The sequence below is a fragment of the Lissotriton helveticus genome, chromosome 11 (assembly GCF_964261635.1).
Source record: "Lissotriton helveticus chromosome 11, aLisHel1.1, whole genome shotgun sequence".
NCBI lineage: Eukaryota > Metazoa > Chordata > Amphibia > Caudata > Salamandridae > Lissotriton > Lissotriton helveticus.
In genome coordinates, this window is record NC_136072.1 from 412699870 (window position 1) to 412714588 (window position 14719).

A 14719-nucleotide genomic window follows, 5' to 3' on the forward strand; every position below is an offset into this window, starting at 1 on the left:
GATGTATAGGTCACCCACCATCTGTAGACCCGCCTCCTCCCAAAATTGGAGGTTCAACCAATCCCCTCCATGTGGGAGCGCTGTTAACATACCTATTGGGATCTCGGGCGCATATGGGTGGCCAGGACCGGCACGCTTTTGCATGCGGTTCCAGCATAGCCTCAGCGTCCTTTCCTCCTGGGTCAACCCTCTGAGTATTAGTTTCTGCTGCAGAGCTATATACGCCAATACATGGCGGGGGATTCCCGCGTCTCTCTCCTGTTCAGGTCCCCGATACACCATCGCTACCTCCTGCGTGAAGAACTGCAGTTGTGCAGCCAGGTAATAGAGCTCGAAGTCTGGGACCGCCAATCCCCCCTGATCCTTCGGGCGAGTTAAAGTCGCCAATGCTATTCTCCTCCTGCCTGTTCCCCATAGGAAGGACACTATGCTAGATTTCAGGCGTTTGAACATTTCTCCCAGTATCCATACAGGGAGGGTCCTAAAAAAGTACAACAATCGTGGCAGAGCGATCATTTTAAGTAGGGATACTCGTCCCGTCATGGATAGGGGGAGGGTAGCCCAGAAGGACATATTGCCCTTCAACGCTCGAATACAGCGACCAACATTTCCGTCTAATAGGTTTGCGGGTTCGTGGTAGATGTAAACCCCGAGATAGTGCAGGCAGTTAGGTTCCCAACGCAGATTGAGGTTGGTCGATGGACACCTCTCTGCCTTCCGGAGCGGAAATTGGCAAGTTTTCGTCCAGTTCACGTTTAAGCCTGAGATACCTCCGAATCTCGCTAGTAGGTCCTCCGCACCCTTTACCGCCTCTTCAGCATTATCTAAGAACAGCAGAAGATCATCTGCGTACAGCGATATATAGTGGCGGGTCCCTCCAGCTTCTAACCCATGGTAAGAGTCACCTCTTCTAGCCAGTGTCGCTAACGGCTCCATCGCCAGAGCAAACAACAGGGGAGAAAGTGCACACCCCTGCCTTGTTCCCCTGTTTACTTCGTATCGATCCGATATTAAAGCTCCCACTCTCACCCTAGCGCCCGCTGAGGTGTAAAGCACCCTAGTCCACTGTATATAACCCTCTCCTAGACCAAAACACTGCATCACTTTATAGAGGTAGTCCCATTCCAGGCTATCGAAAGCCTTTTCTATGTCGACCGATAGCACCACAGGGGCTCTTGCGGTCGGCGGAGGGTCCGTTATTAGTCGAAGCAGCCTGCGAATGTTGTGGGACGTGTTTCTAGTGGGGATGAAGCCCGATTGGTCCCTATGAATCAGATCCTGCATATGGGCTATCAGTCTCGCAGCTAGGATTGTGCTTAAAATTTTATAGTCCGTTGTCAGCATTGACAACGGGCGATACGAAGCCGGATCTGTGCTATCTCTGCGCGGTTTTAGCAAGGGGATCATAATCGCCTCGCGCATCGAGTGGGGCAACTCGCCCCTCTCTTTGGCTTCATTATATATGATTCGTAGCTTTGGGGCCAGGAGATCCACATACTTCCCGTAAAACTCGATAGGCAGCCCATCCATTCCCGGCGTTTTATTACGCGCCATTCTCTTTATGGCCCCTCTGATTTCCGTTAGGTCGATCGGGCCACCGATGGCCGTAGCGTGTTCCGTTGCCAGTTGAGGCAGTCGGATCTCCGTTAACAAGGTTTCTATCTTCTCGGTCCGAGCCTCCAAGCCCCTCCTGTATAGCCTGTCGTAATATTCTCTGAAGCACCTCAAGATGTCCAGTTGGGTGTTATACACTTCCCCGCCCAATCCTTTCAGGGACAGTATCGGGGCGGTGCCCCTATTGGGGTTGGCCAGCCAGGCTAGGAGTGTCCCTGTCTTATCCCCCTCAGCAAGAGCCTTGGTCAAATAAGATTTGTAATCAAAGCTGCGCAGGCGCTCTACTTCAACCGCCACCGCCTCTCGCGCCGCACATACCCTATCCTGTAGTTCGGGGTGGTTGGGTCGCGATTTTTCTGCATCTCTCAATGTCCGTTCAGCCTTGTCTAAGTCCTCCACCAACGTCCGTCGGGCACCCGCAAATTTCCCTATACAGTGTCCCCTTACCACCACCTTGAATGCGTTCCATTCAGCGGCTCTCGAGGAGGTAGTGTCCTCGTTCTCCGCAAAGTATTGTGTGATTCTGACTTCTAAGTCTGCGCTGAACGGTGGGTCATCCAACGTGTCTGGCCGGAGCTGCCACGTCGGGATCGGCGTAATCCCGTTCATCCAAGCTAGTGTGAGTAGTAGGGGGTTGTGATCCGATATCGTGCGTGCCAGATATTCTGTTCGGGTAACCATCGGTAATATATGCTGGGAGCATAGGAACGCATCTATGCGGACATGGAGGTCGTGCAAGCTGGAGTAGAAGGAATAGTCCCTCTCTACAGGGTGTTGTACGCGCCATACATCAGTCAGGACCCACTTCTCCTGCCAGGTCGATCTGTGTTTCGCCAATCTGTGTACCGGGGAAGCATGCAGTGGTGGGTGTGATCTATCTAAGGTGGTGTCTTCAATAGAGTTGAAGTCCCCCCCCATCAGTACTGGTCCAGCGAAATAGGTAGCTAATAGCCTGGATAGTTTAGTAAAATACGCCGCCTGCTCAGCGTTCGGAGCATAAATGCCGCAGAGTGCGATATCGCGGCCCCTGAGTAGGCCTTCGACTGCTACAAATCGCCCCTCTGGGTCTACGGTGTGCCTAGTGACTTGGAAGGGGACCCCGGCCCGAATCCAAATTAGTACTCCCCTGGCAAACGCTGAGTATGTGGTGTAGAACAGGTAACCCCTCCACCTCCTTTGTAGTGCAGCCCCTTCTTTTTTAGTTAGATGAGTCTCCTGCAGAAAGGCAACGTGAACCCCTCTGCGGACAAGGTAAGAATGAATTTTGTGTCTCTTTGTCATTGAGTTCAGACCCCGCACATTCCAGGACACACATTTTTTCGATCCCACACTATCCATTATCCCGATGCGGTCGGCATAGAGCTATGTCCAAAAGTGTCCAGACACCAGGTATGACACCATCCCCACCCGTCCCCAACAGTTCCGCCCCCACCTCCCTTTGTGCTCTGTTCCCGCCCAGCACAGCTCCTCCCCCCTCTCCCCAGTCCCTGCCCCGAGTTACCCCAACTTCTCTAGGCACCCTCCCCCCTAGAACAGGACTTAACTGCAAAAGAGTTACCCCCATCCAAACAAGTGAGCGAAGCGCTCTCAAAACTTCCTACTCCGCAGTCTGTACTGCGGCGGCCTTACGGGCCTCTGGGCGCGTGAACTAGCTTCAGCTATGGTATTCACCTCCCTATTCCCCCGCCCCTCAATATGCATCCAGACTCATGATAGTCCAGTCTCACGACTGCCTGCTCAAGTGGGCGCACCGGCCATACCAGCCACACTGCCGCAGTCAGTCCCCCCATGAGTCTTGTATTAGCTGCCGAAGATTTCTTCCGCGGTTTGAGGCGTCACAGTTGGACCTCTTGTGCTGTCCACTTCCGATAGTTCAGTTTCCGAGCCCGTTCTCACTCCTTCCGAGATCGAATCTCTCTCCGGCTGCGTCGATACCACGCCCGATACCTCCTTCACCGCCTGCAGTGCTGCTTTCCGCCCCTCTTCCGTTTGAGAGTCCGTTGGTTTCCTCCGGTGTTGTCCACGTTTCCGGAGCCGCTTGGATCGTCGCACCGAGTTCTGTTGGGAGTCCTCCTCAGCTCTGAAGCGGGCCCCATCCGTTCCAGCCTTGTAAGTGTCCCACCAGGACCATGCATCCGCCGATGATGTAAAGAACAGAGCTTTCCCATCAATTGAAATTCGGAGCCTTGCCGGTAATAAAAGCGAGTATTGCAGTCCTTCCGTACGCAGTTCTTTCTTAATGGACAGGAATGAGGCGCGTAGCTTTTGAGTTTCAAAGGTGTAATCTGGGAACAACGTGACTTTACTGTTATCGACCTGGAATGGTCCCGCTTCCCTTGCACGCTGCAGGAGCCAGTCTCTGTCTCTGTAGTGGAGCAATTTGATCACCACCGGTCGCGGGGGTAGGCCCGGTTTCGGGGGCCTGGCAGGTACACGGTGAGCTCGCTCTAATGTGAAGAAGGGGGACAGCCCCTCCGGGGCTACCACTGTTCGCAGCCAGTTGTCTAAATAGCCCATTATGTCCGTCCCTTCTTTTTGCTCCGGAAGGCCCACGAGGCGTACATTGTTTCGACGGCTGCGATTTTCTGCGTCCTCCGCTCTTCTCTCTAGCGCTTGGATGCGGTCCAGGGCATGTGTGAGCTTTCCTTCCAATGCTTTGTGACCCGGCACCATGTCTTTTAAAGTGATCTCCGCTTCTTTGACCCTATCGGCTAGTTTCCCATGGTCAGCCCTCAGGAGCCCCAGGCCCGTCGATACTTGAGCAATGTCCTGCTGCAGAGCGTCCTTGGTGGCTGCAATAGCTTCTAGGATTTTGTCCTGCATCTGTTGCAACTCCGATTGGGGCTGTAGCGCGTCTTCTGCGGCCTCTGTGGCCGGGCCCCCATCTCCTTTTGGCCCTCGCGGTTTCCCCATGACACCTCCGGAGTATCAGCTGGCCCAACCCGGGCAGGTCAAGACAGGATGTCCGCTCAGCAGGTGGTCGGTCCGTAGTCTCCAGGGGGGGCAGTCAGCCCTCAGGTAGCCGCGTCTTGTGTTCCGCGTGGTCAGGGTCTACCTATCAGCAGTGGTTATCGTGCCCCAGGGATCCCGTGGCTGTGACCGTGCGTTCTCCTCTGCGGTCGGGGTGTCCGTGGCCGCTTTTCTCAGCGAAGTAGCCCTGCTACGGGCCGCTCCTCGTCGCCGTTCGGGATCGGCCCCCGAGCTGCGCCCCGGGGCACTCCTCACACACGTCCTCCGGCAGAAGCAGATCCCGTCGCTGGGGAGCCGGGTCGTCTCTCCGGGAAGGGAGCAGTCGGTCCTCGTTGCTGCCCACCACCCAGGCCTCACTATGGCCAGATACAGGGGTGCTCGCTATGTGCCACCTCCCCTTTGTCTAGAGGCTCAGGGCCCTCGTCCGGGTGTATGGCCTTGGAGGGTGGCGAGGCTCACGTTCGCCAGCGCACCTCCCTGCTGGGGTACCGCTCCGTCGGTCAACCCTGGGCTGAGCGCACCCGCGGGTTGTTGCCGGGTTCCGCCTTCCACTTCAGAAGTCCCCAGGAGTTCAACATGTGTGTGTGCCCGCAGGGTAGCGCCCCGGGACCCAGGGCTCCTCACGCAGTCGAGGCAGGCCGGGTCTCCCACCAGCCCTCTCCGGGTTGGGGCAGTCGGCTCTTTGGGTAGGCCCCTCACACCCTCCTCTGCTGCTCTCCTACCTTCGGGACCCCCAGTCGCCGTCCGTCGTCGCCGTCCCCGCACTACAGCAGCCCCTCGGCGACGTCCCGCCAGTTACGTGGGCTCGCTGTTCCTCTTGGTGTTCGCTCTAGGCTCCGCTCACAGTGCACCCCCAAGCGCCGACGCGCCAACGCCAGAGGGGCTGTAGGCCCACAAGCCGGGGCGTAAATTTCCGGGCTCCACGAGTTCGGAGTCTCCTCCGGGCGTCCTGGCTCCGCACACGCTCCCTCAGGGTCCGCCGCCGCCGGGGCGCCTCTCGAGGCCAATCTTTAACGCACTGGGCCGCAGGTGTCACACGGCGGTGTTCCGGGTCTCTGCTGGCGATAGTTCGCAGTCCTCTGCCGCCTCACGCCGCCATTTTGCGCTCCGTCTTCCCGGGCACCTCGCAGCTCTCAGCGCCGATTGAGGCCGGTCTGCCGGCGCGCCACCCAACCGAAGCAGGCACAGATGGGTAACGCGGAATTGACCCGATTTCCACGGGGATTCCACGTCCAATTCCGGATGAATTTCGGATAAGCGGGCCGAGGGTCGGGAGCCTCGCTAGGCTGCGTCCGCTCTCATCGGCTGCTAGCCACGCCCCCCCAGGAACAAATAGTTGATTAAATTAGTAGAGCCAGGACTGTGACACACTACTGCGTGGTGCAAAGGCTATGCACAGGGCCACTGTAATTATGCAACAGAGGGCAGACAAATTGTGGGGCAGGGTTCACTAAATTATGTGGTTAAAAAAATGTATGCAGTATCATGCAGTGTATTTTGTCATAGTATTACTTTATTATTCTCTCATTTTACGCTTGTTAACACTGTCAGCGCATAGGCTGCCCCTCATTAGTATCAGTTTAATGCCCATACATAGTAATAAGCAACCAATAGGAGACCAGTGAACCTCTGAAATGGGCCTTTCATTGCATGGCAACACGTGTTGCTGGGTTTTTAGAAAACTTTTGAACCTCTGGTTTAAAATCTTTAGATTATGTAGCAGATGATGGAATATGTAGCAAATACGGCAAATCCATAATTATGGGAAACCATCATGAACGCACAATTGCATAGTTTCAGTGGCACCGGCTATATATTTACCACAGTATTGCATTTAGGTGAATATCCCATATGACTGGACACTTTTCCTCTCCCAGATAATATTTATGGGCCTGATTGCAACTTTGGTGGTCCTCCTGTGGAGTGCCACACCAGTGTTCCATGTGAGAACAGCGGTAAACATCACTTACAACGAAACTTTTACAACGCACTACCATTACAACGCGGTCATTACAACGCAAACTATTACAACGCATTGCGCTGGGGGGCGCTCTAGGATAGGGAATAGGTTAATTTACTATCCAATAACCTTCCCTAGTGTCCACGGGGACTGGAGTTGGAATTGTAAATTAAACTATTCACTATCCAACACCCAAAAGCGCTATGCGTTGTAATGGTATGCGATGTAAAAACCGCGTTGTAATAGACTGCGTTGTAACCTCATACATCCGAGAACAGCCAATGTCGTCCCCACACTGTCCGCTGGTTTACAACTGTAATCCTTGGCAGGCGGATGTGCTGTGGCGGTGCCTCTCTAAGGCTCATAGGAGAGCCTTGAGAGGCACCGCCATTAGACTGCCACAATACATTCCTGCACAGGAAGGAATGCACCATGTCATGCATTCCTTCCCACGGCGGAACTGGGGGTGGCAAAGTAAAGGGGCCCCCTTTGTTGCCTCACCACTAACCTTTTCATGGCAGTCTCACTGCCATGAAAAGGATGGTGGTGAGGCAACTTGTAATATGCTTGGCTGTGCCACTGAGGCACCGGCAGCATATTGCAGCCTCAGACCGGTTGCAGCTGTCCTGTGGCGGTCCATCCGCCAAAGTCGTAATGCGGCGGGTGGATTGCCATGGTGACTATGGCGGTCGAATGGACTGCACTAGTCGTAATAAGGTCCTTAGTCCATGTTGTAATCATACGCTTTCTAGCAGTTTTTAAATGGAATCAAAATACTCCCAATCATGCCAAAAAAAGAGCACATCAATTAGTTCAGAAAAGTGATTGCTCAAGACCACATAATTTGTCCAGGTGGGAGGCCGGGATTAAATTTACAGCTAGTCCACTGGGCCACAACTGGTGTGTCAGTTATTCTTATAGCATGGCCAAAAGGTGCCCTTCTCAGGGAAATGTCATTCTAGTTATAATGTTTATTTCCATCATAATGAGTGGAAATGGTAAAGTTGAGATTAGTTGTCAAATTTCACAGTTCCCTGACTAAAACATACCCACTGGACAAGATCCTGTGGCGGTGGTTGCTACTAGAAATTGCTAGAAACGGTTATTTGCTAGGTAGAAACTGAGATTTGCTACTGGTCTTTGAAAGCTTACACAATTCATTCCATTTGAATACTAGAGTTCTTTTTCTAAACTTGTCACTTAAAATTTGCAATAGTGAGTAGTTAAGGCTTACTCCAGGACATGGTAACAGGATCAGAAATCATACATACTTTGAATAACAATCACAATCAATAAACTCAATCTCCAGCTGCATTTTTTTAAGATGGTCTGTGTCAGAGGTAGAGATTTAAAATGAAGTTCCAAAAATCTTCTATGTGACTTCCAGTTCCTTTGCTCCACAAGAAACGTCTGGTGTCTCTGCAAACACAATGTGTCTCAAAAGGTACAGAGTGTCCTGTGAAACGAATGTTGGAAATTGGCCACCCTACTATGGCCTCACAGTGCTAGACCCTGCTTGTGAGCTCCCGGGGACAGGGCCCCTTCACAGTGATGGCTCATATCTACGTGGCCCTGAAATGGAGATTCTTCTCATATGAAACTTGCAGCACTAGACCATGGATGTGAGGCTCAAGTCAGTGGGCCCTCCTCTCATGGGCCTTGCCACACCAGCCAGTAGATTTGAGGACCAGGAGATGGACCCATGCTGGGGATGGGCCCCCACACTCCCCTTGGCCTAGCAGTGCTAGACTATTGCTGGGGACATAGTGGAGTGGGACCACACCTCCTTGGCCTCACAGCACTAGACCATAGATGTGAGGCCCATGGGAAAGTTCCTAACCACGCCCCTGGCCCTCGCAGCTCTGGATCATGAGGGGAACGTCTAGGGGAGGAAACCCCCATTAACTGGGCCTGCAGCACCAGATCATTGTTGCGAGACCAAGGGAAGAGGGCTCCATTACAATGGGCCATCCCTTCTCTGGGCCTCACATACCTGGTCAAGCGCTGCATGACTTAAGAGGGCTATTCCCTGTCCTATATAAATACTGCATGCATATATGAGTATCTAATGCACTAATCTGTAAACAAATTGTTAACATCTGATTGAACGTATACGTTTTGGAGAGACATAGGCCAAATCTTTCCATCCAGTGTGACTAACATAATGTATTTTCAGTTAATTGAAATTTAAAATATATGTGCTTATTCTAATAATGTTAATATTTATGTTATTGTTTTAGTAATAACTGCACCAAGAAAGTTGCTTCTTGTAAAGTCGCTCAAAAATAGTCAATTGATGGCACTTCCTATGATGTCATTTTCGGGGGTTCTCATGCTGTATGCAAAATAGGGGGGCCTCACACGTTTCCTTTCTTCCTGGGGCCCCAAAAGTCATAGGACTGGCCCTGGGCTAAAGACACAAAATGTGGCCGACAGAAACTGCAGCACACTAACCTTGAGGTTCTTACAAACCTGAGGCCTCCAAGGAGAGACAGGTTGTAGCCGGATCCGGACTGGTGCTTTAATTTGAAACCAGAGATAGTTCAGAAACTGAATGTGTCTGTGGACAATTTGGATAACTAGCACGCTGAACTGATGAAGAGAGGTAGGTCGAGAATTAGAAAAGGAGTCAGTTTTGGAAAAGATGACTGAGCAGTGGGAACTAAGCAACATTCTACGAAAATGCCTTTGAAGATTAGCTTTAGACCTCACAGTTTTCTTCTGCCCACTACAGCATACAGCATAGGGAAGAGAGTCAGACCACTTCACAAGGAGCACATCTAGATTCAAAGAAGTACCAGGCAGTGCCAGGGACTACTATTGCAATGTGTGTTTTTGAGACAAAAACTATTTTGCTTTTAGCCATTTTTTTATTGGGTAGACCCCAACAGCTCCCCCAAAAGTAAAGTTTTACAAAAGCCATGATAAAACAAAACAACCATTGACAAAGCCAAAACACTGGAAGCCAACACCTAACCTGTTGGCTTTGTCAATGCTTCTGCTTTTATGTATTTGCACTAAGGATCTTCTCCAAGGACCACTTTCAAACAAGAATAAGACCTAAAGAACAACGTTAGTTAACTAATAAATACCTTGCTCAAAAGTCTTTGGAATTGGTGATATTAGATCGCAAAAATCATATTTTTAATGTTAGGGTTCATTTAAATTCCAGTTGCCGTCTGCTCCTTTGAAATAATTGCGAACTAAACCGGAATCAGCTTAAAATCTGAAAAACAAATTCAAATGTCAACAAAATACATATTTTAAACAAAATGTAGCTGTGACATCAATCAAATGTGTTACCTAATCTGGAACGTTTTACAGATGTGATGTTATTTTTCTTCCCGCCAATTGCTCATTTGAGCTTTGCATGTACAATCTGCTAAAATATTTGAAAAAGTCATTTTATAAGCAGGTATGGCTCAATCCATCCTGTTTTAAATGCCTTTTAAAAGTGTTTTTTGTGTTTTCGACTGAAACAAAAATTACAAACATACATCCACATTTAATCTTCACTTTGGAAATTGACACAAGGTGAGGGATATACCCACCCTTCCCAAGCGCAAGCACAGGAATCAATTGGCCAGAGTTGTGAAGGCACTTTTTGAAGATTAAAAGAAGCTGAATTGTATAATGCATCCCTCATTATAGGTCATATGTGATCCATTGAGCCTGAAGTATTATTTTATTTAAATCACAACAAATCTATGGTTGCAAAAAATTTGCCAAAGCCATAAAATCACCTAAATTGTCATACCGAGCTCTCAGACTAAGGGTGCAGGAAGTCAAATTATACAAATGGTAAAAGATGACTAGTCACCATAGGATGAGGCTTGGATGAGGAACTCCAGCTAACTACTAGGTATCTTCTTCAATGTTCACTAGGGCGACTCTGCACTTTCACTTGCTGTCTTTGGATTAGTATTTGGTACAGAGCTTCAGCTAACCACTCATACTGTTTCTATTTGGCATTTGTATATGCCAGTTAGTGATGCAAATATACATTGGCAAAACTGAGGGCACATGATTAAGGTTTCTTGACAGTTCTTGCAGGTTTTATAAGGGACAACCATTCTGAGGCATCCGATATGAGGGTAGTACTATCTAGTGTTTTTTCATGCCTGGGTACTAGTTGTCTCATGGCAAGTTCCAAGGTGGCACCATTTTATCCAACAGTTTATAACCATCTTAGGATAAAGGACTAGAAAGAGCAAAACACATATCGGCTATCACCATCAGCATGACAGTCTAATAAAGCACTCAGACACTGCAAAGAAGAACCATACGCTTATGCACACTTTATTGTTTTGTAAACTGTTGCATGTGTGTTTGCTTTGGTAGAGTGAATAGAGTAAAATGGAGAACTCTGGGCAATAATTGATGGTCTCCTAGCAAGCTTTTGATCTTGGGTCTCAGTTTTTAAACAGTGAACCTTTTGGATATTGTTGGTGCAGACACAAGATAGTTGACTGATTGTGTGTAAACAAAAAGCATGGACTAGAGAATATTGTAAAACAAAAATAATAATTACTCTTTTTGTATCACCCAACACTGACATTTGTAGAATGCATTTTATTCAAGTCACATGTCACATTAATAGACACAAACATTATAGAACTCTTTCAACAACACAATGCAAAAGACTTTGGCAAAACAGACACTCATATCACATGGCAGTGTATGTTATTTTTTCAATGATGTGCTAGCAAACAACCCCTGACTTCACATGGCAGCTCACTTAATGGGAGAGTCTAGTATTTCTTGATAATCCTGCCTCCCCATCTTGCCCCAATAGAGCTTGTATCCAGCTAGGGTAAAAACACTGATTAGGATGATGGCGCCTCCAATGAGGTCATAAACACTGGGAAACATGCGCAACACAATGAGTTGAAGTATCATGGCCACCACAATCTCAAGATGCTGAACTGTGCTGACCAGAGCAGGGTGGAACTTATTTAATGCATAGTAAACACCTAGGAATGCCACAGTAGAACAAAGACAGATAGCCATGAGATAGCTCCAGGTTTCCCCATCAAGTGGGATGATAGGTTCTTGAAGAACAAACATGCTGCAGGCTCCCCACACGGTCCCAGTCCATCCAAACGTAAAGAGGGCTGTCCACATGCTCACCTTCTCTTTGATTGACCTGTAGACTATCATAGAAAGAGCTGTGGTCAACCCAGCCATGACTGTCATAGTGTATCCAAAGGCTTCCTTCCAAATGTTGAAGGAAGATGTGTTCTCATCAACGATGTTTGGAATCATAACTAGGCAAACTCCAAAGATACTGCTTACCACGGTTAATATATCAATGTAAGCCATTCGTTCATCTACCAGCAAAAACGCTAAGATAGCGCTGAAGACAGTGGTTGTGGCCCTCCATAGTGTTGTTCCATTGCTTGGTGGAACAATGGAGAATGACGTGTATGCACATGTGATGGAGATGACATTGCACACGCCATAGAAGAAAAGTCTCAGTCTGTACCCCGAGGGACCAAAAGGTGCCTCCTTGTAGTAACACACTACCACGATAGACAACACCTGCAGGACAGAACGGATGAAAATCAACTCCAGTGAGGGCACTTTAGAGCGGTCGGCGACAAGTCTTGTGATCAAAGCAACACATCCATGGGCCAGGGCAGACCCAAAGAGTACTGCCCAAGTTTTTCTTGACTGGGAGATTGTGCTTTCTGCAAAACTTTGAAACTGCTGTGCTAGCTCACTATCTTTGCCTTCGGTTGATCGGGATCTACCATCCATTGTTCCAAAGAAAGTTCTTCCCTTCCTCTTGCCATCACCGAGGAGTCTTTTCTTTGGGTTTTCTTCAATGAAGCCATCATTGTCCTCGCTGATTTCTTCATATCCATCATCTCCAGGCTGGGGGTAATGGGATGTGTATTTCACAGTCACTGTGTTGGGGTGTATTTTGACTCTCTTTTTGGCTGCATAGGGCTTGGATGGAGATGCATCCATTTCCGCAAGGACAAGAAAGCTGTAAGAAAAAAATTAACATGTCAAAATCATTCGAAATTATTAACAATGTTCCTTCAAATGTTTCTTCTGACCCTGTAAAAATTATTGTCATATATTTGTGTAAAAAAAATTCCTTTTTTTAATCAAGTATAACTTAGGTATATATTGACAGAATCGCTTAGCTTTGGATACTTATTTCACTCACAATGAGAGAACTGTCTCAACTTTCCATTGAACACACACAGTTGTGACAGGTGAGGCACCAGAATATTTTAGAATATATATATATCAAATTACAAAATGATTGCTTCCTAAATATTTATTGGAATTAATTATACAAAATCTACATCCGATAGTGTGGGTACATACTATTGAGTAGGCGATATAGAGATACCTTAATATCGTAGCCAAAATATTTCGAACCAAAATATGGACAGACATGTATAGATTTTCTATACTTAACTATATATAAATGTATGTTAACGATATATACACTTTCAAAGTACATAGGTACATAGGTAGAGTTAAGAATAATAAATCAGTAAATATCTATATTGACTTTCTTCCTCTATAATTTGGTCCTCAATATTTTGGCTATGATATTAAAGTATTTCAATAAATACTACTCAATGTTCCAAGCTCCAACAAGACCCGATAAAACAGTATTTTTGTAAGCAATATTTCAGGCGTGATATTTTGGTTAGATGATATTCTGCCAATCATATTCTGACATACAAACATTGCGACATTACGGCAGTGTAGAATGACAGACATTATATTGTATTTATGAATAAACATCAGTATGTCACGTATTTGCTATGTACTTAGTGTGATCCATAGGTACTAGTATTAACTTCCTGCAGGTGACTGGATGAATAAGAGAAATCGTTTGTACTACGCCCAAGTTAGAAATCTATATAAAGAGCTGAGGAGATGGCTCTGTGTTAAAATCTAAGATCCCAATAATTTAAAAGGGATTACATGAAAATACTCAAAATACTTCAAACAAAATCATCAATATTGACCATGCATTAGTTGTTAACTTTTCTATAAGGGGAGAGCACCCATATACACCCCTCCTTCACACATGGCTCTCGGTGACGGACTCCTTGTTGCCTGTTGTGTCTGTCTACTTACCTATAGCGACTCCCATCACTCTTTACCCTGTTCTCAACCCTCACCAGCTGCTCCCACTTTTAGCTTGTACTGTGCATCTGCATTCTTTCTACTTCCAGTGTCACTGTAACCAGCCTCCTATGTTTGAACTTAATTGGAGCCCTACAGCATTGCCACTGGAAGAGGTGTTGCATTTGCACAACACTTTTGGCTACACTTGAGACCCAATGTTTGCAATGGTAATTGTTCTTCATTGGTTTCCTATTGTCAGTGCACTGCTGCTCCTCCTGGGAAGGTATACATCTCTCTCTCTCTCTCTCTCTCTCTATATATATATATATATATATATATATATATATATATATATATATATATATATATATATATATATATATATATATATATATATATATATATATATATATATATATATATAATATATACATACATATATATGTATTTTGCATTTGGATATCTAAATCTGGAGGTATACCGGTACCGTGATAAATCGTATATATATTGACTTACAACATGATGGCTGAATTTACAGCGGTATGAACCAATTGAACAAAGTGCTCTTTATTTATCCATAGTCTATCCAGTGAAAGTACTGTTTCAACCACCTGTATTAAACAGCTTGGCAAAGAGACCGTTTTAACTGGTATTAGCTTTGAAAAATGCAATGTCCGAAATGTGTTGGCTCACTAAATTGATGTATTTTACACTGTGTGAGTGCCTGCATTTTCGTGTGTGTGTCTGTGTGTGTGTGTGTGTGTGCGTGCGTGTGTGCGGGCGTGCGTGCGTGTGTGTGTGTGTGTGTTTCTCCACTGAGAACTTGATCACGGTACCTCACAAAGCGATTTAAAATAAAAAGGATTGCAAATCCCCAAACCCGGGAGTGCGACCTGAGTCTCCTTCTTTTCGAAGGTTTTGGGAAAAAGATATATGTATGTGTGTATATATATATATTTATTTATTTTACTACAAAACGCATTCAAATGAACTTAGAGAGCACTTTACAATAAGCCATAGCCCAATGTTAAAATGATTTATGTGAAGATAAAACTTAGTAATCAACTTAAATTA

At 47.0% G+C, this 14719-nt stretch overlaps 1 protein-coding gene across 1 annotated transcript in view; it reads right to left on the bottom strand.

Moving 5' to 3' along the window:
• Window positions 1-10783: 10783 nt before the first annotated feature.
• The window catches only part of SLC35G2 (solute carrier family 35 member G2), a 221485-nt gene continuing 217549 nt past the window's right edge, over window positions 10784-14719 (bottom strand). The window contains exon 2 of the mRNA XM_078667897.1: window positions 10784-12536. Within this exon, the coding sequence (XP_078524023.1) occupies window positions 11279-12517 (1239 nt within the window). The 5' untranslated portion in view covers window positions 12518-12536 and the 3' untranslated portion in view covers window positions 10784-11278. The remainder of the gene's footprint in view (window positions 12537-14719) is intronic.